Here is a 27,789-nt window from a genome sequence, read left to right as displayed (position 1 = left end):
AGGAGGAAAAGAAAGGGAACCAGGAAAGGAAATGGAGCGAGGAAAGGAATCTAAGAAATAAAAGGAGGAAAGAAAATGAACAAGGAAATGAAGCAAGCAAAGGTAAAAAGGAACTAGGAAAGGAGGAAAGGAAGCTAGGAAATGAAAGTAATCTAGGAAAGGAGGAAAAGTCGCTCTGGATAAGAGCGTCTGCTAAATGACTTAAATGTAAATGTAAATGAAAAGAAAAGGAGCTAGGAAAGGAGGAAAGGACAGGGAGAGAGAAAAGGAGGAAAGGAAGAAAGAAAGCTAGGACAAGGGAGCTAGGAAAGGAAAAAATGAACTAGGAAAGGTAAGGAGATAAGGAAAGAGAGATTTGGAAGGAGGAGAGGAAGCTAGGAAAAGAGAGGAAAGGAATTTCAAGAAAGAAAAGGAGGTGTTTACATGTATGTGGTTGAGATTAACTATGACCAGTAGAGAGGCAAGGAAAGGAAGCTAAGAAATTAGGAAAGGCAAGGGAGCGAGGAAAGGAGGAAATGAATCTAGGAAAGAAAAATTCACATCTATGTGGTAGGGATTAACCACGGCCAGTAGATGGGTATTGGTTTAGTGACCGGTTAGCTTTAGTGACAGGCTAGATTTATGGTGTTTTCAAGACAAATGGGAACTCGAAAATAACCGAGGTCAAATCATGAAGTCGGTGATCTTCAGGTTGGAAAGTCGGAGCTTTAGAAATACTGTATCGTTTTTTCCCCGAGTACCTAGCGGTCTTGAAAGCCCTGATTTAGTTATCCGAGGTCCCAGTTGTTTTGAACGCGGCAATAGTCACTGCCTGCTGCAGCTGGATACTATTGGCCTTGACAGGTGATCACGTGACTTTTAGTCGAAGAGGCATCGGCAAAGCTTCGGTATACGCAAGGCTAGCTAGACATAATTAGATAGTTTTGACCGCAGTGTACAAGCTAGATAAACGAACAAAGCAGTTGCTAGCTGCCTTTTATATTTGTAAGGCTGCTGCTATGAAATGAGGAAAGCATGGGAGCCAAAGAGTCAAGGATAGGTTTCCTTTCGTATGACGAGGCTATCAACAGAGGTAAACATAATTGACAATTTGCTAACCTTGGCTAGCTAGCTGTCAACATTAGCGTTAGATTCATTAGCTAGCTGGCTAACTTAGCTTATGCTAGCTCTGTTGGATGGGTAATACGTTGCTAACGTTACTAGCTAGCTAACGTTAGTGGACTAAGGTTTAATTTAAATGGGTAGTTAGTACTGCTAGCTTCAGGCTATCATTAACGGTAATAAGACGCAGTACTGCGGTTAGCTAGTTTACATACTATTCTTTTTTTTTACCCCAAAAAATGTACTTTACAGTACTGCCCTCGGGATCAGGATAGGTTGATGATGACATAGGTATTGGGGAGAGGCCAACGACCGGAAAATAAGGCCTAGAGCTACTGGTAGTTAGCTGTCTACAGTAACTGTCAGTGCCCTGTCATCTAGAAGTGCATGAATGACACCACCAAGTAGCAGCTGCACTGAGAGGCTAACGCTAGCTGTTTGTTGACATTGTCAATTTTACCCGTTTTCTCCCCAATTTCGTGGTATCCAATTGGTAGTTATAGTCTTGTCTCATCGCTGCAACTCCAGTATGGACTCGGGAGAGGCGAAGGTCGAGAGCCGTGCGTCCTCCGAAACGCAACCCAGCCAAACCGATGGTACTGGGCCAATTGGGTCTCCCGGTCGCGGCCGGCCACCGCAGAACCTGGACTCGAACCCAGAATCTCTAGTGGCACAGCTAGCACTGCGATACATTGTCAATTTAATAACGTTTTTTTTTTGCATACGTTTACTGGCAAGAGTCATATTCAACGGGTGTTGGGCGTTAATTATTAAGTCTGTTATTCTTCGCTCTGGCACGCTCGGACAAAAGTGCTTTTAAATCGGAGTATTTGTATTTATTAGGGATCCCCGACTCTTCCTAGGGTCCAAGGCACTTACATTACATATAAAACAGTACATAATATAACATAATTACACCACTATATATCTACAATGCAAAATGTATAATACCACCATGCAACAATATTACAATGTACGTGTGTGTAGAGTGCAAAGATAGTCAGAGTGAATTTATCAACAAACCCTGTGTCTTTCTGGTGTTCTAAGTTTTCAATTTATCATATTCATGGTATGTTATGATATTCAGGCCTAGCCTAGCGCTGGAACAGCAACTGGCCATATTTTAATTGTTTTTATTTGTATTTAACTAGTCAGTTAATAATTATTTCTTATTTACAATGATGGCCTACCCCTGCCAAACCCTACCCCGGACGACATTGGGTCAATTGTGCGCCGCCCTATGGGACTCCCAATCAGTTGTGATACAGCCCAGGATCAAACCAGGGTCTGTAGTGATGCCTCTAGCACTGAGATGCATGCCTTAGACCGAGGCACCACTCTAGAGCCCTACCGGTAGTTAGAGCTGACAGAGCTAACTAGTAGTAGTTATACTGACGACGATGATGGCCAGTACTGTATCGTTGACATTGTCTGTCTGGTGCTGTGCCAATGTTTCATTTTATCATATTCATGATGATAAAAAAAAAGTTTTAAGTAAGAATATGCATTGGTCTGAAGACGAAAAAGAAAAGAAATTCACATGAGCACCACAATGTCTATTCCACCCATGCTCTACCAAGTTTTCCAGCACACCACTTTGACCTACTACAATAGCTATGTTGGTATTGTGCTTCAAATTACGTATGAGTAGGCAGGTTGCTTAGAATTCAAACCTTCTCAAACAGCCTAATTTGAACTCTTAGAGGAGGTGCTTCCACAATAATGTGATTTGTACCGCATACAAGGTAAAGTATTGGATTCTTCACACACCACAGTTTGACATTATCCCATTACGCTACTTTTTCATACTTTTTAAAATTAATTGAATGCAAGCTTTGCTTTTATACTTACAATACCATCAGGCTTGATTGAGCTGTTTTTTCTTGTAGTAATGTGGTGCCTGCCTGTATTTCCTTAAACCTTTATTTTAGCAAAACATGTAATCATAATAACATCCTTTTTTTGGTCAGTAGTTGCCCATCATAACAGAAAGTGGTGGTGTGTTGGACACAGTAGCTCAGATAGAGCCTGTCTGCATTCCTGATTTCTGTAACTGTTAGCTTACCTGTGTAATATTTAATTAAGCTCAGAATCACTTGTGTTTCAAACATGGTTATGTTTTATCAATTGCTGTGCTGATCAATGGAAAGTTCATTACCTCTGTCAAAATAATATGTAGTTTCAAGTTATGTACTTCTTTTTGCAATAAATATGGGGACGCATCAACAATACGCATTTATAATAGGCCTATATCTAAAAATACATACGGCGAAATGTATTTCTATTAACAAGGTAGTTAACCCACTGTTCCCCAGTAGGCTGTCATTGTAAATAGGAATTTGTTCTTAAATGACTTGCCTAGTTAAATAACTAAAATAAATATATACAGTACCAGTCAAAAGTTTGGACACCTACTCATTCCAGGGTTTTTCTTTATTTGTACTATTTTCTACATTGTAGAATAATAGTGAAGACATCAAAATTATGAAATAACACATGGAATTATGTAGTAACAAAAAGCGTTAATCAAATCAATATATATTTTATATTTGAGATTCTTCAAAGGAGCCACCCTTTGCCTTGATGACAGCTTTGCACACTCTTGGAATTCTCTCAAACAGCTTCATGAGGTAGTTTTCTAGAATGCATTTCAATTAACAGGTGTGCCTTGTTAAAAGTTAATTTGTGGAATTTCATTCCTTCTTAATGTGTTTAAGCCAATCAGTTGTGTTGTGACAAGGTAGGGGTGGTATACAGAAGATAGCCCTATTTGGTGAAAGACCAAGTTTATATTATGGCAAGAACAGTACAAATAAGCAAAGAGAAACAACTGTCCATCATTACTTTAAGACATGAAGGTAAAATTTAAAGAACTTTGAAGGTTTCTTCAAGTGCAGTCGCAAAAACCATCAAGCGCTATGATGAAACTGGTTCTCATGAGGACCGCCACAGGAATGGAAGACCCAGAGTTACCTCTGCTGCAGAGCCTCAGAAATTGCAGCCCAAATAAATGCTTCACAGAATTCAAATAACGCATATCTCAACTGTGTGACTCAGGCCTTCATGGTCGAATTGCTGCAAAGAAACCACTATTAAAAGACACCAATAAGAAGAAGAGACTTGCTTGGGCCAAAAAACACGAGCAATGGACATTAGACTGGTGGAAATCTGTCTTTTGGTCTGATGAGTCCAAATTTGAGATTTTTGGTTCCAACCGCCGTGTCTTTGTGAGACGATGAGTAGGTGAAAGGATGATCTCCGCATGTGTGGTTCCCACCGTGAAGCATGGAGGAGGAGGTGTGATGGTGTGGGGGTGCCTTCCTGGTGCCACTGTCTGACTTATTTAGAATTCAAGGCACACTTAACCAGCATGACTACCACAGCATTCTGCAACGATACGCCATCCCATCTGGTTTGCGCTTAGTGGGACTATGATTTGTTTTTCAACAGGACAATGACCCAACACACCTCCAGGCTGTGTAAGGGCTATTTGACCAAGAAGGAGAGAGATGGAGTGCTGCATCAGATGACCTGTCCTCCACAATCACCCGACCTCAACCCAATTGAGAGGGTTTGGGATGAGTTGAGCCCACAGAGTGAAGGAAAAGCAGCCAATAAGTGCTCAGCATATGTTGGAACTCCTTCAAGTGTTATTTCATAGTTTTGATGCCTTTACTATTATTCTACAATGTGGAAAATAGTACAAATAAATACCCTTGAATGAGTACATGTGTAAACTTTTGACTCGTACTGTACTCGTACTCGTACGGTTATGTTATTTTCATGACAGTCTTCATCAATAACAGTCGGGTATTAGTAATTTTGCCATTTCCTTTGGGTCGCAGAGATGCATCTTCCTACAATTATTGATAAGTTACAGGGCCTAAAATTAACACCTGCCAAATGTGAGTAGATTTTGGCATTGATGGGTCAGATGTCTATTTCACCAGCCACGTTGGCAGGTGGTCAGGGCTTCACCTGCAGTCAATAAGTCAAGTATGAGCACATTTTATAGCTAAATTAATGCAGCAGTTTTCAAAGTGTTTGTCGTTTTGTTTCGTAGCTGGAAGTGAATCTCACACAAATACTAATCCTATGATATATATCCCACCTTGTGCAACGCGCAGCAATACTGCCTGGGTGGGGAGCTGTGTGCACTGATTGATGGGCTGAAGGTACATTTTTAGAAGTGCTGTGCACATGCATAAAAGTTGATCTAATTTACTCACGTACTAAAGTGAGACTTTGTTATTGTGTTTCTTGGTTATTTACCTTTGTTTTGTTCACAAGAAAGATTGTTTTTCAATGTTTGCTTCAAGTGCTAGCATCGGCTACTATTTTATTTAACCTAACTAGGCAAGTAAGTTAACACATTTTTATTTACAGTGACGGCTTACCCCTTGTTCAGTGGCAGAACGACAGATTTTTATCTCGTCAGCTCGGGGATGTGATCCAAAAACCTTTCGGTTACTGGCCCAACGCTCTAACCACTAGGCTACTTGCCGCCCCTAGTCAGATTCTTTATCTAATAGGCACACTGTCACTGAGGACTCGAGCGGCTTGAGTGACCTGCCCTTGTTGCCACGGGAACCTCCCCAAAAAATGAAATAAAATGTATCAATTTACCACATCACTTTTTACTAGTAATACATTTATTGTGTAAGAAACATTACAAAGCATGCTCATCTTTTTTGGGCGGGGGGTTGTGTGTAATTATGTCCCCAAAAATATTTTGGCTGATGAAAAATCTGTTTGTGTTAGGCCCTGATTTTAGTTATGATGGTTGCTATTGTAATACAATTTAACAGCCATGGTGGTTGGGGTAAAGGAGTTAAGCAGATAGCCTTTGCTTGTATTGGTGACCATGGTTTGATGCTCTGCCGTGACCATGGTTTGATGCTCTGCCATAACCATGGTCCGTGTTTCATTTACAGAAAAGCGATTTATATTTTCTAAACACTTACGGTTTCTCTCTCCCTCCCAGTCACTGATGTGGAGCTCCAGCGTCTGAAGGATGCCTTCCGCAGGACCAGTGGCCTGTCCTGTTATATGAGCCAGCAGTGCTTCCTCAGGGAGGTGCTGGGAGACGTCGTACCACCCAGGGTTGCTGAGGTGAGCCTATTTCAACTGATAGAGGGCCCCAGTCTGATGGGAGGGATTGTAGCCTATTGTGCTCTTCCAATGTTAGTTCACATTAGCAGCAAACGGGCTTGACTCTTCCTAACAGCTTTTGGAATGTGGTCCTGCAAGTCAGAGCATGTGATGATTGGGTTTCGCCCTTTTTCTTCATAATTTCACTTATGCTTGACAGTGAAATTATGTCGAGCATAACTTTTGCCCTCAGAACAGCTTCATTTCGTCGGGGCATGGACTCTACAAGGTGTCAAGTGTTCCACAGGGATGCTGGCCCATGTTGACTCCAATGCTTCCCACAGGTGTCAAGTTGGCTGGATGTCCTTTGGGTGGGGGACCATTCTTGATACACACGGGAAACTGTTGACCAGAAAAAACCCAGCATCGTTGCAGTTCTTGAAACAAACCAGTGCGCCTGGCACCTACTTACATACCCCCTTCAAAGGCACTTAAATCAGGCTCTGAATGGCACACATACACAATCCATGTCTCAATTGTCTTAAGGCTTAAAAATCCTTTAACCTGTATCCTCCCCTTCATCTGTACTGATTTAAGTGGATTTAATGTGACATCAATAAGGGATCATAGTTTTCACCTGGATTCACAGGTTATGGAAAGAGCAGGTGTTCTTAATGTTTTGTACACTCAGTGTATGTCTAATCAGTAGTCAAATTTTGGTTACCCAAGTGACTAACAGAGATGTTTTTATGTAAATGGAATGTTATAGAAGGGTCCAGACACTTTTTGTTGTTGCAATTTCCCTTGATTTTGAGAAACTTACCCCAACCACTAATTCAATTCCAAATCCTCGTTGTGCAGTATGGGGGCTCAAAAAACATGAACAAATGCTTCAAAAACACACATACATCCTTTTAAAAACTGAAACGCTCTCAGTATAGTGACACAGGTCTTTAGATGTTGTACACATGGAAATGGTCATTCCGAACTTTATCCGCATCGTTTTATACCATTTTGTGCACATCGAGCTGTTTCCCCTATCTAACATTATCCGTGTAGCCTACTGTTAGGATAGACGGTGAGGTATTGCTCGAGTCACAACAACATTGAATATAACGTTGCGGATAAAGTTCTGAATGACTCTTTCACGTGTACAACATCTAAAGACCTGCATCACTATTAGAGGTCGACCGATTAATTGGAATGGCCGATTAATTAGGGCCGATTTCAAGTTTTCTTAACAATCGGATATCGGTATTTATTATTATTATTTTATTTTTTTACACCTTTATTTAATCTTTATTTAACTAGGCAAGTCAGTTAAGAACACATTCTTATTTTCAATGACGGCCTAGGAACGGTGGGTTAACTGCCTCGTTCAGGGGCAGAACGACAGATGTTTACCTTGTCAGCTCGGGGGATTCAATCTTGCAACCTTACAGTTAACTAGTCCAACGCTCTAACCACCTGATTACATTGCACTCCACGAGGAGCCTGCCTGTTACGCGAATGCAGTAGAAGCCAAGGTAAGTTGCTAGCTAGCATTAAACTTATCTTATAAAAAACAATCAATCAATCATAATCACTAGTTAACTACACATGGTTGATGATATTACTAGTTTATCTAGCGTGTCCTGCGTTGCATATAATCGATGCGGTGCGTATCGTTGCTCCAATGTGTACCTAACCATAAACATCAATGCCTTTCTTAAAATCAATACACAGAAGTATATATTTTTAAACCTGCATATTTACCTAAAGGAAATCCAGGTTAGCAGGCAATATTAACCAGGTGAAATTGTGTCACTTCTCTTGCGTTCATTGCACGCAGAGTCAGTATATATGCAACAGTTTGGGCCGCCTAATTTGCCAGAATTGTACGTAATTATGACATAACATTAAAGGTTGTGCAATGTAACAGGAATATTTAGACTTATGGATGCCACCCGTTAGATAAAATACGGAACGGTTCCGTATTTCACTGAAAGAATAAACGTCTTGTTTTCGAGATGATAGTTTCCGGATTCTACCATATTAATGACCTAAGGCTCGTATTTCTGTGTGTTATTATGTTATAATTAAGTCTATGATTTGATAGAGCAGTCTGACTGAGCGGTGGTAGGCAGCAGCAGGCTCGTAAGCATTCATTCAAACAGCACTTTCGTGAAAAGAAAAAAAATGATTTCTACAACAGTGGTCACTCTACAAAAAACAACAACCTGTCAAAGAAAGTAGGTCAGGACTGGGCATGAATGAGTTGACATGTTTACCTGAACTCAACCCAGCTCCCTTCCCCTGTCTCTAGGTGATATACAGCTCATTCGGCGGGACCCCTAAAGGCCTGCACTTCAACAACCTCATTGTTGGGCTGGTTCTCTTGACTAGAGGACGTGATGAGGAAAAAGCTAAATGTGAGTATTGTAAGACAGACTTATGAAACCACTACAGATGTTTGTGTTGACCATGTAATTTCAAGAATAATCATAGAATAATATAAATAATTCAATAGGATCTCTGTTAGAATAATATTTAAACAAAGTTTAAACCATCTTCACACTTAGTTTTTAGAGTGGTATGTCATTTATTTTCTTGAAAATATCTTCTGTGATTCATCCCCTTGTAAATATCACATGTGACTGAGTTGCATAACAGGCTAAGCTTCTTTTGTGGTTCTCCTTCAGACATTTTCAGTCTGTTTGCCAGTGATTCGGGCAATCATGCAACGCGAGAGGACATGGAAAGCATGCTGCAGACCGTGGATGGAGAGATCCCACTTTCTCTCAGGAAGTGTTTCTCAGAGGTCCGCTCGTATGCCTTAGTTGATTGAATATGTATTTTACTGTTTTTAACTCAACTTTTGACAGCCATGTTTTCACATATGACCTCCAGGGTGGGTGCAAATCTGTTATTACCATTCAGTGGCCCGTTACTTATTAGGCTACCTTTTTGTTCTATTACTAGGTCTATTTTTATCTGCAACATCTGTTCACTACAAAATAATGCCACATCCTAATCTATCCTCATGCCTTATCTAATTGTAAACTGCTGACAGGACTTAGCACACCTAGGCTTTCTTATCTGTTTAACCAAGTGCACAGGGCTGCTAATGCTACTTAACACAGAAAGATAATTGCACCTTTTGTTCTTTTCTTTACCAGGGTGAGAAGGTAAATTATGAGAAATTTAAGAGCTGGCTCCTGCAGAACAAGGATGCTTTCACCTTCTCCCGCTGGCTCCTGTCCAGTGGGGTGTGTGTCACTCTGACAGACGATAGTGACACACCCACCTTCTACCAGACCTTGGCTGGAGTAACACACTGTGAGTGACGCTCATCCTGAGCCTTTGGGAGATATACTAAACAATAGCCTAGGCTAAGGGTCCGATATGATCACTAGTCTTGTCATGCCGCTTATTGATTTTTCTCTTGCAGTAGAGGAATCGGATATCATTGACCTGGAGAAGAGATACTGGCTGCTGAAAGCTCAGTCTCGGACCGGCCGATTTGACCTGGAAACCTTTGTCCCTTTAGTTTCTCCCCCTATTCATGCATCCCTAAGTGAAGGTAAGAGAATACACAGGATTTATTTATTGGATACTTATTTTGAAGGCAATCGTTACTACTTCCATTTTCAACGTTTCTCTTTGTGTCCAGGTTTGTTTCATGCCTTTGATGAAAACAGGGACAATCACATAGATTTCAAGGAAATCTCGTGTGGCCTATCTGCTTGCTGCAGAGGGCCTTTGGCAGAGAGACAGAAGTGTAAGTGGATACACAAGCATTAATCCTTGCTGTTTGTCATTTCTTCATTACGTTAGCAATGTTTCTATTAACTTGTCCAGTGTTTTTTTTTTTACAGTTAGAAAATAGATACGAGAATTGCCTGCTACAGTGCGTTTCTATTAAACTATCTTGTGTCGATTCAAAACAGCTGGATGTAGTGACGTCACACCTAGGGCTGTTATGGTGATGTGACTGTTATGGGGACACCAATAGTCACGAGTCATGACCGCAGTCAAATTCCATGTGATCGTTTGTCACGTAATTAGGCTTCTCCAAGCTCTGATGCTGCCGATGGTCATTAGTAGCCTACTAAACTTGCTAACTGCCTGGTACTCAGCACTCTATTGTTCCTGTAATCACTCGCGCAAATGTAATAGAAAATCACATTTGATTTGTCACATACACATGGTTAGCAGATGTTAATGCGAGTGTAGCGAAATGCTTGTGCTTCTAGTTCCGACCATGCAGTAATATCTAACAAGTAATCTAACCTAACAATTTCACAACAACTACCTTATACACACAAGTGTAAAAGAATGAATAAGAATATGTACATAAAAATATATGAATGACTGATGGCCGAACGGCATAGGCAAGATGCAGTAAATGGTATAGAGTACAGTATATACATATGAGATGAGTAATGTAGGGTATGAAAACATTATATAAAGTGGCATTGTTTAAAGTGGCTAGTGATACATTTAATTACATCAAGATGGCAAGATGCAGTAGATGGTATAGAGTACAGTATATCCATATGAGATGAGTAATGTAGGGTATGAAAACATTATATAAAGTGGCATTGTTTAAAGTGGCTAGTGATACATTTATTACATACATTTTTCCATTATTAAAGTGGCTAGAGTTGAGTCAGTATGTTGGCAGCAGCCACTCAATGTTAGTGATGGCTGTTTAATCAAACACTTCATGAGTGCCTATGAGCTCATGTTGGGCAACATTTCTATAGGCTATGCAATTGCGTGAGAAAACAGAGGATCCCATCAGATTTCTATAGGCTAGACCTACTATATTTATTTCTCAACTATTAAGCACATTGCTTCGCTACAACAGGAGTAGAGCCTACCTGCTGGCATGGAAAAGGGAAAAAATGGAAAAGCGTCCTCCATTCGCAACTTAAGTACATAATTGTTTTTTTCCCCCCATGCCCCCTAAAATCATAATTATTATCACACATATATGTAAAGACAACATTAAATTAAGAATAGTTTGATAGGCTAATATTGTCACCCATCACTTGTGAATGATGCCCATCTTTTTTATTTACTTTTTCAAATCATAGTCACACACCTCATGTATCCTAACCTATAGGCCTATATGTTTTGAGAAGGTCTGTATCACAACTAAAGAGGCCAAATAACATATTTGTAAATTAACCACATTAATCTGCTTTATAACCGGTGTAGAGCCTAACTGGCATACAGTGCATTCGGAATGTATTCAGACCCCCTGACTTTTTCCACATTTTGTTACGTTACAGCCTTATTCTAAAATTGATGAAATTGTATTTTATCCTCATCAATCTACACACAATACCTTGGGGCGGCAGGGTAGCCTAGTGGTTAGAGCGTTGGACTAGTAACCGAAAGGTTGCAAGTTCAAATCCCCGAGCTGACAAGGTACAAATCTGTCATTCTGCCCCTGAACAGGCAGAACAGGCACTGTTCCTAGGCCGTCATTGAAAATAAGAATTTGTTCTTAACTGACTTGCCTAGTAAAATAAAGGTAAAATAAAAAAAAATAATGACAAAGCAAAATATTTTTTTTTATTTTTTTTATTTTTTAATATGACATTTACATAAGTATTCAGACCCTTTGCTCAGTACTTTGTTGAAACACATTTGGGAGCGATTACAACCTATAGTCTTTGGTATGATGCTACATGCTTGGCACATATGCATTTGGGGAGTTTCTCCCATTCTTCTCTGCAGATCCTCTCAAGGTCTGTCAGGTTGGCTGGGGAGTGTCGCTGCACAGCTATATTCAGGTCTTTCCAGAGATGATCGATCGGATTCAAGTCCGGGCTCTGGCTGGGCCACTCAAGGACATTCAGAGACTTGTCCCAAAGCCACTCCTGCATTGTCTTGGCTGTGTGCTTAGGGTTGTTGTCCTGTTAGAAGGTGAACCTTCTGAGGTCCTGAGTACTCTGGAGCAGGTTTTCATCAAAGATCTCTCTGTACTTTGCTCTGTTCATCTTTCCCTCGATCCTGACTAGTCTCCCAGTCCCTGCCGCTGAGAAACATCCCCACAGCATGATGCTGGCACCACCATGCTTCATCGTAAGGATTGTGCCAGGTTTCCTCCAGACGTGACGCTTGGCATTAAGGCCAAAGAGTTCAATCTTGGTTTCATCAGACCAGAGAATCTTGTTTCTCATGGTCTGAGAGTCTTTAGGTGCCTTTTAGCAAACTCCAAGCAGGCTGTCATGTGCATTTTACTGAGAAGTGGCTTCCGTCTGGCCACTCTACCATAATGGTCTGATTGGTGGAGTGCTGCAGAGATGGTTCTCCCATCTCCACAGAGGAACTCTGGAGCTCTGTCAGAGTGACCATCGGGTTCTTGGTCCTGACCAAGGCCCTTCTCCCCCGATTGCTCAGTTTGGCTGAGCGGCCAGCTCTAGGCAGACGAGTCTTGGTTCTTCCGTTTAAGAATGATGGAGGCCACTGTGTTCTTGGGGACCTTCAATGCTGCAGAAATGTTTTGGTACCATTCTCCAGATCTGTGTCTTGACACAATCCTGTCTCGGAGCTCTGCTGACAATTCCTTCGACCTCATGGAATGTTTTTTTTTGCTTAGAAATGCACTGTCAACTGTGGGACCTTATCTAGACAGGTGTGCGACTTTCCAAATCATGTCCAATCAATTGCATTTACCACAGATGGACTCCAATCAAGTTGTAGAAACATCTCAAGGATGATCGATGAAAACAGGATGCACCTGAGCTCAATTTCGGGTCTCATAGCAAATGCTTATGTAAATAAGGTATTTCTGTTTTTTTTTTATACATTTGCAACAATTTCTAAAAACCTGTTTTCACTTTGTCATTATGGAGTATTGTGTGTAGATTGCTGAGGAAAAATAAGATTTAATCAGTTTTAGAATAAGGCTGTATGTAGCATAACAAAATGTAGAAAAAGTCAAGGGGTCTGAATACTTTCCAAATGCTTGTGAGATTCAAGTTTGGGCAAGATAATTTTCACCATAAAAATGCCCCTTTATAATAAAGCATTACATGCATAATCGCATTTGCCATCACTTGTTTACCCGCTATTTGATTGCATATTGTTACATTTATGCTTATAGCCTACTGCGGGTGTGCGGAGCGCGGTGCTTATGTGAAGGAATAGCCTAATAGTTGATCAACATTTTAAGCTAAATGGTCAGCCTCTTTGCTTTTAAAAGTTTTTTTGATACTAGTGGTTGTATTTAATTTGGGGAGCTGTCGCATCCCACTACTGTCGCAGAGATATGTTTGGAATATTTATTTATTGCACAGAAAGACAAGTTGACCAATAGAATAGGTCAACTTTTGTACTTTGGGGGATAGTAGTTCGACATAGGCTTGTGCTTTTGCTATCCGTTAGGGCTACTCATCTTATTGGCTGATGAAAAGTAGTGAACAGTTCTAACATCTTCAATATGCGACTTGGAATTTGAGGGATGCGCGCAGTTGCGTCCCAGATGTGTCTGTCTTCATTCATTTGTAGCCTACTTAGGTAAAATGCCTGTCAGAAGGACACGATCACGTGACGGGCATTGGCTACATCTGAGAGAGCCATGTGACTGAGCGGTACTTCGGAGCACGGCAGTCGGCAGAAGGGAATTATAATTAGCCTATTATATTCAGCTCAAGGGCACAATGGCTGTACAATTATTGGATTTTTTTAGGGGGCATCACGGCCACACAAGGGAGATGCCGCCGGGACATTCGAGGCCTGGAGAGAATATTATCAAGTGCTTGTCAAATTGTGAATGAGAGACTGAAGTGTGTGCAGCGTACAACTTTTTTCAAATCATCATTAGTCCCATCATGTAGCCTTAGAATGTATTAAACATCAAAACATTTAGCCCAACGTTTGTATCATAACTTAAGTTGCATAAATAACTCTAAATTAAGCATATAGGAGGTCTTTGTTACCTGCTCAACACAGAATAGCCACATGCACTTCCTATGAAATATCCTTTATTTTATTAAGCTATGCTCAATTGTATTCTTCATACTGTAAAATATTTTATTTTTTAAATGATGCCACGGAATTCTAAGCAAATATTGTCTGCTAAATGAACTAGTGTTGCCTACAGCCATATGCCATAGTCTTATCAGGGCCTAACATAAGGACAACTCAAAGTATATGCTATTCTGTTCTTCTGAAATGGACTATGATGGTGGAGGCTATATTAAATGGATTTATTTGACTTTTTAAAATGTAGATGTGCCAAAGGTCCGCATCAGTGTCTTGTTGGTTATGCTTGGAAGCCAGGACATGCTAAACGTGTTTATGCTAATTAATGGTCAATTACAGTGAGACCGGCAGTTATTTGCTTGACAATCACCAGCTGACAAAATTTCATGACTGCCACAGCCCTAGTCACACCTAAAATAAAAACTTTGTTTCTCAAAAAACTACAGTGTTGAATAAAAATGAAGTGTTTCCATTACCCATTTAGGCAAATTGCGCATTAATAAATTGTTGACTGCCTGCCTATATGCCCTCCCACCTGTCTGTATGTCTCAGGTAGCCTGCGAAAGCCAGCATGAATGGAATGCAAGAATTGATGAATATTTGCCATATTGTAATAATTCTCACGTGACAACATATAGCCACGGTCCGTAACATGGCGAAACTTGCACTCCTGTAGATCTGAAATAATTCAGCCAACAAGAAAAGCATGGCGAAGGAATTCAGGCATTATTGAAAGTCAGGACAATCCTTGTCCTGCAATGGAACATAATTTTTATAGATGTTGCAAGCAGTAGGCATTAGAATTAATTGTGGAGTGGCGTTTTATAGTTGTGTGATTAAATTATGTGCCCCGCATACCTTAAATTATTCAGCAATCGTAATTTATTCTAAAAACACAGTTTTCATAATTTGTCGCAAATAAAATTAGACAAAATTGAACTGCTAAAAATGTTGAAATTTCTCATATCGGTCAGTTCCATTACACATGGCGCAAGGATTTTGTTTACGACATTGCTTTTGTCGAATAAACCTGGGTCAATGGAAACCTGCCTATTGACAGTTTCAATGTGGGACTTTCCCCTTGTTTCTTCTCCCCAGTCTGTTTCAAAGTGTTTGATGTTGACCATGATGGGCTTCTGTCTCGGGAGGAAATCACAGAAATGGTTGGGGCATTACTGGAGGTGTGGAAAGACAATCGCACAGACCCTCTACCTGTAAGTAACATTTGGCCAGACTGGACATATGATGGACATAATGTAGAAAATGATAACTGTTGTAGTGTTTGTAGTTAGTTTGTTTGTTTTACCCTGTTTCATAACCACTTACACTATGTCCCCTTAGGAAACGCACAGTAATGTCCATGCCATTGTGGAAGACATCCTGAAGGAGCATGACACCACTAAGGTATTACCTTACTGCCTGCATTGCTTTGAATTCTTACATATTTCTTCAATTTTGTCAGAAGATGTTGAAACTGGAATTTTGTTGTTTTGTTCTTAAGAAAGGGCATTTGACCCTGGAGGATTACCAAATATGGAGTGTGATGAGTGCACTTGCCAATGAGTTCCTCAACCTGTTGTTTCAGGTAAGAGCCAGCCACTGTGTTTCTACTTTGGTCATCATTATGTGCTTTTCTGCTGGTTCTCCAGTCTTCTGCTCTCCTGTTGGTCCCTAGGTGTGCCATATTGTCCTGGGGCTGCGGCCTGCCTCGTGTGAAGAGGAGGGAAAGATAATCAGGTGTGTGTGTGTCACCATGTCATTGTCCTCTCCTGCTGTCATACACATGCCCCTCATCAATCTACCACTCACAAACTCATTGACTTGTGTCTGCAGGGGCTGGTTGGAGAGAGAGAGCAGACACGGCCTCCAGCCAGGAGACTACTGGTTCCTCATAGCAGTGCTGTGGTGGCAGCAGTGGAGGGACTACGTCAAATATGTAAGCAAGGCTTTTTAGCTGCTTGACACCATGATCATCTGTTTCTCATAATGTGCCCACTCTACAGTATAATTTCTTTGCTGTTGTGGTTGTTGGTGCCTCGTCCAGGACAACACGCACATCGTGGTGGAACAGCCGTCAGTGTTTGGCACAGGGAAGAGTGGTGTAGGGGCCCAGACGCAGGCCAGGGCAGAGCAGGGCCCAGAGGGGGAGAGCATGGCCAGCTCCCCAGAGGAGAAGTTCTCAGACAACATCTCCAGTGCATCAGAGGCCTCTGAGACAACCAGTGGCAGTGAGTGGCTAAGAATTCTCAGCATTGCATTTAGCAAAACAGTTGGAAACTAGTATAGCTTAAGGAAATATTCCACTTAGTTGTTAACTATTGCATACATGAGAGTGAGTCTTCCATTGAATGTCACTGAAAACAATTAAAACAATTTGCTCTCTTTAGGCCTTCTACCCCTGGGCTCGACTGCTACGGATATTTGCTTTGCCCGGCAGCATGAGACCCCAGATGTAGACAACCAGTGCTTCCTGGGGGCTGATGTGAACATGGCGGTTCTAAGGCCTGGGGCCATCGACAACCAGCCTCTGGTCATGTCGGAGCCCTTAAAGGTAAAGGTAGACACTACCACCACCACCAACAACACTGTGGAAGTATGTTCCTATTCCTCAAACTGACATTGCCATATTGTTTCAGTTTTAAACCTGTCCCTCTTGAACTGTTCCCCCAGGCTCCCACATTGACCATGGAGGGGGGCCTACTGAGGCGCTCCCCATCCCTGATTCTAAGCAGGGACTTTGAGGTTGTGCCAGAGCCGGTGTGGAGGGCACTCTTCCACTGGTACGGAGCCAACCTGAGTCTCCCCAGGCCGGTATGTACATTTTAACTTGTTGATTTTCCATTTACAGTTATTAATCCTGATATTGTGTTAACCTCATATTCCCGTCCCCTCTCCTCTCCTCCTGTGGGCATTCCCAGGTGATCAGAAACACCAAGACAGACTGTGCTGAGCTAGAGCTGTTCCCCCGACACCTGCTCTTCCTGAGGCAGCAGCAGCCCCCCGCCCGCACCCCCCAGAACAACGTCTGGGTCAATATGGGTAAGAGCTTCCCCTGCATGTGTCTCCAGCACCTCTCCAAAGGCGGGACAAGAGTAGCACAACGGCCTAGTGACTTTCTGCTCCAAGAGTGTGGCAGGGTCAGTGCCACACTGTGAGTCTATTTTTACATCCGTGTTGTAATCTGATTATCTGACAGTCAGACCTTTTTGTCTGAAGCGTGTCTGATTAGATCATACTCTACATTCAACTCATTTCAAAAAGTTGTACTATTTTTGCATTTCTTTAATTCTAGAATAGTTTGTCCTGTTGAATAATAGTTCCCGTGTGTGCAGCTTGTGAGATCAGCTCTCTATTCTCTCTCCACACAACCAATAAATCTTTTTTTTTTTTTTGGCCTTTACGTGGACGTCACAAGACTGGTGGCAGCACAGGGTCACATTAATCTCAGTCATGTGAGATCACTTCTGTGTGGGGAAGTGGGTGCTCACTATGCATACACCCTTTTTTTCTGTGACACTCAGGGCAATATCCTAAGATGTGCACGATCCACTGACGTCAATTCATGATCTGCTCGGATCTCAAGTTGGGCCTCAATGAATGGCAGAGCCTTTGGCCACAGCAAAATATTCTGGAAATGAGCTAACACAAGCGTTTACAGTTTTCCATCTATGAACAGTAATCAATGGTGTCTCCCGGTCCATCCCCAGGTAATGTCCCCTCTCCTAGTGCCCCCTTAAAACGTGTGCTGGTCTACACGGGCTGTTTCAGTAGGATGGGCACCATCAAAGACATCCATGAGTACCTGGCCCAGAGACTCCGCATCAAGGAGGAAGACATGCGCCTGTGGCTCTTTAACAATGAGGTGGGTGGGGACTCAGAAGGTTGACCCATCATCAACATACACACGCACAGTAAACACTCAAGCTCCGATACACACACAAATTATCTCCACATTTTATTTATATTTTTACAGTTCAATCTCCAATATCTTTCAAAACAATGTATTCCACAGAATTATCTGACCCTTCTTGATGATGAAGACCATTCCCTGGAGGGGTTGAAGATCCCAGATGAACAGTACATGGTCATAGAAGGTATGTATCATAATGAATCTCTGTGTTAAATGGATTCATCATGTATTGTCAGGATGAGTAGATGAAGGTTTCTTTGTGTTCATTAGTAAGGAGCAAGGACATGAGCTGGCCTGAGGAGATGTCCTTCATCGCTAACAACAACAGGATGAACAGACACAATGGTAAGACCATTACTGCATACAGCTACACCAATAGTACTACTATTGTGTGATCCTTATTGGGTCAGTCCACCTGAAAAAGCACAAGAAAGAGGATTTTGACCCCCACCATCTCAATTTCTGTAGTTGGAAAAGGATAAGAGTAGCATTCCTGAAACATTATTTTGTTGAAATATAATTTGATCTCTGAGAAATTAAGCTAATTGATTGCACCCAAATTGGCAATTTTTTATTTATAGTATTCATATACCGAACATCTGATTTTTGATCTGATCTTCCTAACAATGAGTAAGACATGAGGAATTCAATACAATGATCAACAGCCACCCACAAGCAACATAGGGATAGCCCTCAGAGAACTGCCATTTGTTGGATTATTCAAAGAGAATTGGGTTGAAGCATTAGGTTGCTAAGAGAAGGACAAACTGAATTGCTTTCATGGAGGACTGGCTTAACGATTTATTTTCACCATGAGCAAAAGCTATTGATTTTCTACCCAAAATTGCAACGAACATTTTGTGATCCATTTAATAAACACAAGAGACCAGAAAATTTGACAAAAGCGTGTGGCCATAGCAGGAACTGCGGCATCTAGTGGGAATAACCTGGTACTTTCACACTAATTTATGGTAAATAATGCAAGCAACTTCAATGGCTAATTCCTCTAAACGGGAGGGGACATCGCCAGATTCACAGGGAATACATTACGTAGGATGAAGAATCAATACTCCAAGCCTCAGCTCCGTACTGATACTGTATATACTGGTTGTTGTGGTGGTGTGTGTGGGGGGGTCCGTGGGTGGCTTTTTATTGTCTTTCAATGGTAGGAAGAAGTTTGGTCCAAATTGGATGTTGGGTACTATATTTATTGAATATATTATGTATATCCTATACATTTAAAATGGCCAATTTAGGTGCAATCAATTTCTCAGAGATCAAATTATATGTCAACAAAATAATGTTGCAGGAATGCTAATCTTAGCTCCCGAGTGGTGCAGCAGTCTTAGGCACTGCATCTCAGTGCTAGAGGCGTCACTACAGACCCTGGTTCGATTCCAGGCTGTATCCCAACCTGCCGTGATTGGGAGTCCCATAGGGCGGCGCACAATTGGCCCAGCGTCGTCCGGGTTTGGCCGGGGTAGGCCGTCATTGTAAATAAGAATTTGTTCTTAACTGACTTGCCTAGTTAAATAAAAATATGTTTCTAACTTTAGAAACAATTTCAGAATAATCTGTGATGGTGGGTGTCATGGCTTGCTGAATTGACATGGAATGACTCTATTAAGAATTTAACACTAACTGAGCTGATAAGTACTTTGATATATTATAGATAAGCCTGTCAGACAATACTCGTTTTGCTTTCACTCAACATTAAAGGGGTCGTACTGACTGTTGTAGAAGCTTTTGATGGTTAAATAGCCTTCTCAAACTGTTGCCTCCTCCTGTTCACAGTCCCTACTGAGAAAGGTGCGACTGGACTGAGCAACCTTGGTAACACGTGTTTCATGAACTCCAGTATCCAGTGTGTGAGCAACACCAAGCCTCTCACAGACTACTTCACCTCAGGAAACCACCTCTATGAGCTCAACAGGTATATGTGTGCATTATCTTAGATTTACAAGAATGCATTCTTATTATAAAATAATGTATTTTTATTATACATGCTTATTATATACTTTGAGCAAAACGTTGGTTAAATAAACCCACAGCAAGCAGAGATGAGTGTGCAAGTTTATTTGTACTGTTTCTCTTCATAACAGGACCAATCCCATTGGGATGCGTGGTCACATGGCCAAATGCTATGGCGATCTGGTACAAGAGTTGTGGAGTGGAACACAAAAGAACTTGGCCCCTCTGAAACTCAGAGTACGTCCACAAACAAGCCTTCAACTGACACCCCCCCCAATAACACTAGAGTCTACCAACCTAAAAAGTACAGTCTTTCAACCTAAAAAACAAGAGTCAAATGGTTGTATTTTCCCTTCTGTCCTTGTCTCTCCCCTGTCCCTTCCGTCAGTGGACGATAGCGAAGTACGCCCCGCGGTTCAATGGCTTCCAGCAGCAGGACTCCCAGGAGCTGCTGGCCTTCCTGCTGGACGGCCTTCACGAGGACCTGAACCGCGTTCACGAGAAACCCTACGTAGAGCTGAAGGACAGCGACGGGCGGCCGGACTGGGAGGTGGCTTCTGAGGTCAGAGTTCATAGACACTTTTCCTATTTTCATAGTGGAGCAATCCAGAAACCAGGCCCTGGGTGAATTACCTCATGTAACTGTTGAGTGTAAATGTTGATTTGTGGGTGTAATATTAGCTTTCTGTGCCATCTTGAACTGCTAGAAGTTGTCTGGTGTGAGGATGTGGTGTTGTGTTCCCCCAGGCGTGGGAGAATCACTTGAGGAGGAACCGCTCCATTGTGGTGGATCTGTTCCATGGCCAGCTCAGGTCACAGGTCAAGTGCAAGACCTGTGGCCATGTCAGTGCACGCTTCGACCCCTTCAACTTCCTCTCTCTCCCCCTACCCATGGATAACTCCATGCACTTGGAGATCATAGGTGAGCCTTATTATGCAGTGTATACAGTACTACAGTTCAACATCCAGAAAATATTTCCCAAAACATCAAAGATTACCATCATATTGGAGATATTTGTCTCAGCATGTCTGTCGCCTGTCCACCCTTTCCTGTGCTAGCCTCAGAGCTTTACAGTAACAGTGTGGTTTTGAATAGAAAGCTCCTTTGTTCCTGTTGTCTTGTGAGAGAAAGTATATTGGATCCCGTGCCTCTGCAACACTTGTCTTTGTTTCCTCTGTCCAGTCATTAAGCTGGATGGGTCATGCCCAGTGCGGTATGGCCTCCGGCTCAATGCGGATGAGAAGTACACAGGCCTGAAGAGACTCCTGAGTGAACTCTGCTGCCTTAACCCTGAGCAGATCCTCCTGGCTGAAGTCCATGCCTCTAACATCAAGGTAGAGCTATCACCAGCCATCATCTGTCCTCATCACTGTCCATCCAACCATCACTCTGTTCATATGCACATAGACTAGTGAAAGTCTGTCTACCCAATTTTTAGAATTTTCCACTGGACAACCAGAAAGTGCGTCGGGCGGTGAGCGGCTTTCTGTGTGCGTTTGAGATCCCGGTGTCAGGCGTATCCACATCTGTGGTGTCCTCCCCCACGCAAACAGATGGTGATGGTATACCGATTTGGTTCTTCTGTTTATCAGTTTGTTCTTCTCTTTTCAAAGGCATTTTTTTGTAAAGTTAGTCAATCAAAGCCTTTGTCATATAAGGCTCTTTTTAAAAGCAATCAGCGAGAAGTGATGAAAGGGATTTAGAATGCATAGTAGCAACCAAGAACGTTTTAGAATTTCAAGAAATGCACAGGTTTTAGATAACTGATGGAAAGGTAGCTACTTTGACACTGAACAATATAACAAAGCTAAATGACCATCACAGTAGCTGTCAACACTGCTGTTATGTCTTATTTAAGCCCTCACTGACAACTTGACAAGCTGTTTGTTCCTCATGTCATCTCCAGAAGCTCCAGCGCTAGCAAATGGGAATGCTGCCAAGGTAACTGAGAGTAACTCTCTGAAACTAGGAATGATCCCCAAGGGCATGCCCAGCACTGTAGTGCCCTGTGTCACAGAGGGCAGCCTTGCCAATGGTCTCCCCAACGGCCACGTGATGCACCCTCTGGACAGCCCCTTCGCTGGGTACATCATCGCCATCCATAGGAAGATGGTGAGAACTGCAGGATGGGCTAAAGATGGAGACAAGATTATCAGTGCATCAAGATTAGCCAAAGTCTATATAATGCTCACTTCTAAACTGTTTTTGTTTGTTTTGTAGATGCGGGCAGAGTTATACTTCCTGTCCAGTCAGAAAAACCGACCCAGTCTGTTTGGGATGCCGTTGATCGTGCCGTGTACAGTCCACACCAGGACCAGGGACCTGTATGACGCTGTTTGGACCCAGGTGTCCCGCTTGGCCAGTCCCTTACCCCCTCAGGAGGCCAGCAACCACGCCCAGGACTGGTCAGTCTCTCCAGACCACTCTGTATGTTCTGTCAGGTGGCTTTGCAGTGCTCAGTCTTGTCCTAATGGCACAGGTGTGTGATACTGTTCTGTGTGTTTTTGTTTGTTGTGAACACACAGTGATGACAGCATGGGCTACCAGTATCCCTTCACCCTGCGCGTGGTGCAGAGAGATGGCAACTCCTGCGCCTGGTGTCCGTGGTACAGGTAATTGTCTGCCCTGACAGTACAACATATCACAATACGGTTGAAGTTGGAGAAGGCGTTAATTGATACCCTCTGTTGGTGTCCCCCACAGGTTCTGCAGAGGCTGCACAGTGGAGTGTAACGATGACAGGGCTGCTGTGGGGAATGCCTTCATGGCTGTGGACTGGGACCCCACTGCTCTACACCTCCGTTACCAGACCTCTCAGGAGAGGGTAAGAGAGACATGAGGCTGGGGATAAACACAGCAGTGGGACCCTAGAGGTCATATCAATATATTTATTCTAGGGATGTAATGATTTAAAAAAAAAAATGTGCATATTGGTGAATCAGGTAGCCTAGTGGTTAGAGCGTTGGACTAGTAACCGGAAGGTTGCAAGATCGAATCCCTGAGCTGACAAGGTAAAAATCTGTCATTCTGCCCCTGAACAAGGCAGTTAACCCACTAGGCCATCCTTGAAAATAAGAATTTGTTCTTAACTGATTTGCCTAGTTAAATAAAGGTTGAATAAAAATAAATGTATTGTCATTTTTAGATATTCAGGGTAAAGTTGATAATTTCATAACAAGGACAGCAATCACTTTTGCTACCCACATGGTCGAAGCGAGAGAAGGGAAGTTCACTCCGAGTCTGTCAACTTCCAAACAGTCTAAACCATTAGATTATGAGACAGAGGTGAAATCCAAAGTTGTGCTATATATTAATTGGTTATGTCATAGAAAATGTAAGATAAATATTGATGCATTACTAGCTCTAACACTTTTAATCTGCAAAAAGGACATTAATTAGTGGTTGATGCTGATTTCAGATCATAAGTGGGGGAGAACAAAAAGCAAGCATTGCACCCCCTAACTGATAGTGGGGTGGCAGATGCCCAGTTTCCCTTACGGCTCAGGTCAGGTGCCTATATACACCATAGACCAGCTGTATTCAAACTTTTTCAGCGGGGAACACATTTTTTTCTGTTGGAAATTCTGCCGACCCCCCCCCCCCCCCAAACCAAATCTAATGGCACACCCCTAAAATCTGTATTAAAAAAATAGATTTTCACATCAACAAATAACCTTCAATTCATTACATGTTCATCTTAAGAGAACCAATACATACATTTACTAAATTAACTTTCTCACTAACGTTTGTATATTGTCCCATAAAATAACCTGTACTTTTATTTTTTGTCCCCCCCCCCCCCCCCAAAAAAAACATTTTTATTTGCCGACCCAACGGCAATTCCACCGATCGCGACCCCGACATTAAATACCATTGCCATAGACACATACATTTATATATACACACACACACAGAGACAGACAGATGTCAGCTCAGAGAGGCCCGTCAGCAGCAGATTTTACTGAATGTGTTTATGCAACCAATGTTAATGTATCACATCGATTCGTTCCTCTAATCAAACCGAATAATTTCAAACTAAAACTTATCGTTTCTGTATTGGGAGCACATGCATCGAATTGTCCTGAAAAGGAAAGATGCACATGCCTAATTTATTCCATATCTAATGGAACAACGACATAGACTAAGTAATGAGTGTGTCCTGTAGATCGTGGAGGAGCACCCCAGTGTGGAACAGAGTCGCAGGGCCCAGGCAGAGCCCATCAGTCTGGACAGCTGTCTGCAGGCCTTTACCAGTGAGGAGGAGCTGGGAGAGGATGAGCTCTACTACTGCTCCAAGTGCAAGACCCACCGCCTGGCCACTAAGAAACTGGACCTGTGGAGGCTGCCGCCCATCCTGGTCAGACATACAGCTCGTTCCCTCTGCATTAACTCCCCAGTCCTCTCCCTATTCATCTTAGTGTCTATGGGCAACAGTTGAAACCTATGCAAAGAGAAAGAAAGAAACCCCCAGTCCAACAGCTTGAATGCCATGTCTGAATTGCAAGACTGCACAGGACATCACCCACTCTAAAACGCTTTTATTCTGTCCATTTGAATTACAGATTATTCATTTAAAACGTTTCCAGTTTATGAATGGGCGGTGGATCAAATCCCAGAAGATTGTGAGGTTTCCCAGGGAGACATTTGATCCCAGTGCTTTCCTGACCCCGAGAGATGCAGACCAAAGCCAACAGAGCTGGAGGGACGGGCTAGGGGAGGAGCTACACGACACAGAGGGAGGAGTATCAAAATCTGGGGGTGGAGACACTGTCTGTAACCCCACTCCAACTCTCAACAATGGGAAAGGTTTGTAAAGAGTCTTGACTGGGGTTTCAGATGTAGCTGTCACATCCCACTTATTCCTTTAGAGAGGCTGGTGTTCATCTATGAAAGTATGTTCTATTTTCAGAGTCTCTGTGCTCAGGGAGGATGGCCAGCACTCCCCTCAGCAGAGATGTCAGCCCCAACTGCAGCCCACAGAGTGAGGGCAGGAGGCAGGGCCATGGACGGGTGTTGCCCCTGGAAAGCAGGTACCAGCTATCCCTCAGTAAAGAGAGTCTGGACAGTGGCAGGGAGAGCCCCATGGAGCTCGAGGCCAGCGGGGTGGGGATGGGGAGCAGGGGAGAGGGCCTCAGCGACTCTACCTCTGGAGAGGACACGGCCAGGGACTGTGACAACACAACGTCTGTGTCTGAGCTGGAGAGCAATGGCTACACCGAGGACAGCATAGATCTGGAGGCCTCCCAGGACCAAAGAGACAAAATCTGCTTAGACCCCATGTACAACTTGTATGCAATTTCAGTAAGTATTAAATATTAGTTTTTCTCTAAGAATATTGCTCTTATAACCTGAAGACACAGGAGTGCAAAGTGACTATCTACCACCTGAAATATCCTCTTAACCACCAATCACTTTTGTGTCTGCAGTGCCATTCAGGGATCCTTGGAGGAGGCCACTATGTGACATATGCCAAAAACCCAAATGAAAAGTGGTACTGTTACAACGACAGTAGCTGTAAGGTAAGGGAAGTCATGAGTTTGAAATGCTGTTTTTGGAATACAATCTCTGGTATGTGATGCATTGTCCATTTGTCATCTATAACTCAGTTATTTGAAGTTCACAAGTATAAACCAAGCCGCACTGTGTTTTCTGTGTTCAGGAGTTGCGGTCAGAGGAGATTGATGCAGACTCTGCCTATATCCTGTTCTACGAGCAGCAGGGAGTGGATTATTCTCTGTTCATGCCCAAAACTGACGGCAAAAAGATGGCCGACACAACTAGCATGGACGAGGACTTTGAGTCTGATTATAAGAAGTACTGTGTTCTTCAGTAATGAACTGTTGATGTGTCAATGTGCTGCTGGTTCATCGACATGCTTGTGCTAGAAAACCACCTTCCTATTTGAATCTGAAATCTCTCAGGTTGAGATGAGCTGAACCTTAGAAATCATCCCTGGTGGTTAGAAGTGGACCACAAACCATTTTTACACCACCTCTTCTTAGTGGATAGACATTTTTTTCAAGCAATGGTACTCAAGTTATTTCGCGCTAGCGATGTCAAACAAAACGGAGGGCTGTGTATTGGTTTGTTTCAGCATCAACACCTTGTCGGAGGGTGACCATGCTTAGGCCCATGGTGCTGGTCCTAGGCCAGATGTGACAAGTGTGTGTGTGTGTTTGTTTGTTTGTAAACCAATGCCAGTGGCAATATGTGTAGACACTAGACACATTTGATTGGTATTCTCTGTAGTTAAAGATGTTATAATACAATTGATCTAGTGAAATGTAACTGAACCCCCCCCCCCCCCCCTCATTGAAATCTACAAAAAATGATTGCAGTAGAAGCAAGTGTTCACTACCTCATCATACCCTGCTTTGGACAGTAGTCAAATCCATAGTCACAATTCTAAAATGTCTCTTTAGAAAATACCCTTTTTTGTTGTCCTCAAATGTAAAGGAGTCAGACTCCGGACCGATAGGCCTGGATTAAATTCAGTGTTGCTGAACTACATTCATGTATTTGGATTGCAATGTATCTGTCTTTGGTGTTCATCATGCCAGGTCTGCTAAGAACAAAGCCTCAGACCCCTTTACCTATCTGAGACAATCTTCCTGTAGCGTCTGCTTGTCCCATTCTGTGTGCAGGTCCATTCCAACAACATATCAGTCTGTGCCATTACAACATTGTGATGTTATCACATCAACAGTTGACTTTCATTATAGTAGCTACCAGTAGGCCATGTCATACTTTATTATTGTGCCCAATTTAACACAATTCTTTATGCAAGTAATGAGATCACAACTTCAAAGAGCATAAGTTGTGGATAATGTTGCATCTTTCTGAATGCCATAGGTATGATGTATTTGATTTAGGCAGAGGGACATTTCTTACAGTTTTGAGTGGTTGCACCTTACCGTTATGCGACAAGTGAATAGATAGCTTTTCCCCCACGCGCTTCGGAAAACATGTATTTATTGTAGCTATGTTGACATGCACTATGTGAAACATTGTCACTAGGAGTTCAATTAATCTAATCGTATGAAGACACAAAAATCTAACTATTTAGGCCCTGAGCTACATCTGTTACAATCCACAACTCTCATTTCTGCTCTGTCTTTAAAGGCTTGTTGAGGTGTATGCTTTTATTTGGTTAATCAATTACTGATTATAACATCTGGACAGAAACCTACCCACTCTACCTGACGTATGATGGTAGTATGGTAAGCATTCTGATGTCTTTACATTTTTAACCTTAGCTAACTGCTGCGGTGGTCATTTTCAGTATTGTCCCTCTGAAAACCTTGATACAGTGATTACTACTGAATGTTTTTTTATTTTTGTCTATTTAGTTGTAATGTTTTCTTTTGATTTATTATTAATTTAATGTAATTTTCTAAAATGTTTATAGTCTAAATTTACTTTGCACTGACCCATGTGGGAAAATCAACATGTATTGTACATAAATACTTTTGGAAAAAGGATGTATTGGAATATGAACTGTAAAGATCTGTCTTGTATATGGCGTGATTAGGTTATCTAACTATTAAAGCAGGCAGCCAATAAAATACACAGCTTTTGTGTCCCTTTTCATGTACAGTCTTATCAGGATGGGTAACATGAGCAATTGGATGGAATGTACATTTTATATTGGTCATAACTTAATAACATGTCCAGCAGCCTAGGTAAAGCTAGACAACATATTCTCAGGGCCACATACTTTCGATAAGCACAG

At 42.2% G+C, this 27,789-nt stretch overlaps 1 protein-coding gene across 1 annotated transcript; it reads left to right on the top strand.

The window, feature by feature from the left end:
- Positions 1-579: 579 nt before the first annotated feature.
- On the top strand, positions 580-27,626 carry LOC139537183 (ubiquitin carboxyl-terminal hydrolase 32-like). The gene is made up of 34 exons (XM_071338206.1): positions 580-1,072; positions 6,086-6,213; positions 8,498-8,603; positions 8,874-8,992; positions 9,351-9,510; positions 9,623-9,754; positions 9,845-9,952; positions 15,274-15,389; positions 15,517-15,579; positions 15,677-15,760; positions 15,851-15,912; positions 16,009-16,111; positions 16,220-16,403; positions 16,563-16,726; positions 16,846-16,986; positions 17,094-17,214; positions 17,883-18,037; positions 18,188-18,269; positions 18,356-18,430; positions 19,880-20,018; positions 20,188-20,293; positions 20,445-20,618; positions 20,804-20,978; positions 21,240-21,391; positions 21,496-21,619; positions 21,964-22,169; positions 22,278-22,462; positions 22,583-22,669; positions 22,761-22,881; positions 24,223-24,414; positions 24,620-24,863; positions 24,967-25,358; positions 25,484-25,576; positions 25,717-27,626. Exons 1-34 carry the CDS (start codon positions 1,015-1,017, stop codon positions 25,888-25,890), a joined length of 4,725 nt encoding a protein of 1,574 aa, XP_071194307.1. The 5' UTR covers positions 580-1,014; the 3' UTR covers positions 25,891-27,626.
- Positions 27,627-27,789: the final 163 nt, after the last annotated feature.

Source organism: Salvelinus alpinus, chromosome 13 (genome assembly GCF_045679555.1).
Source record: "Salvelinus alpinus chromosome 13, SLU_Salpinus.1, whole genome shotgun sequence".
Classification (NCBI taxonomy): domain Eukaryota; kingdom Metazoa; phylum Chordata; class Actinopteri; order Salmoniformes; family Salmonidae; genus Salvelinus; species Salvelinus alpinus.
This window is presented reverse-complemented; position numbering and strand designations above follow the sequence as displayed.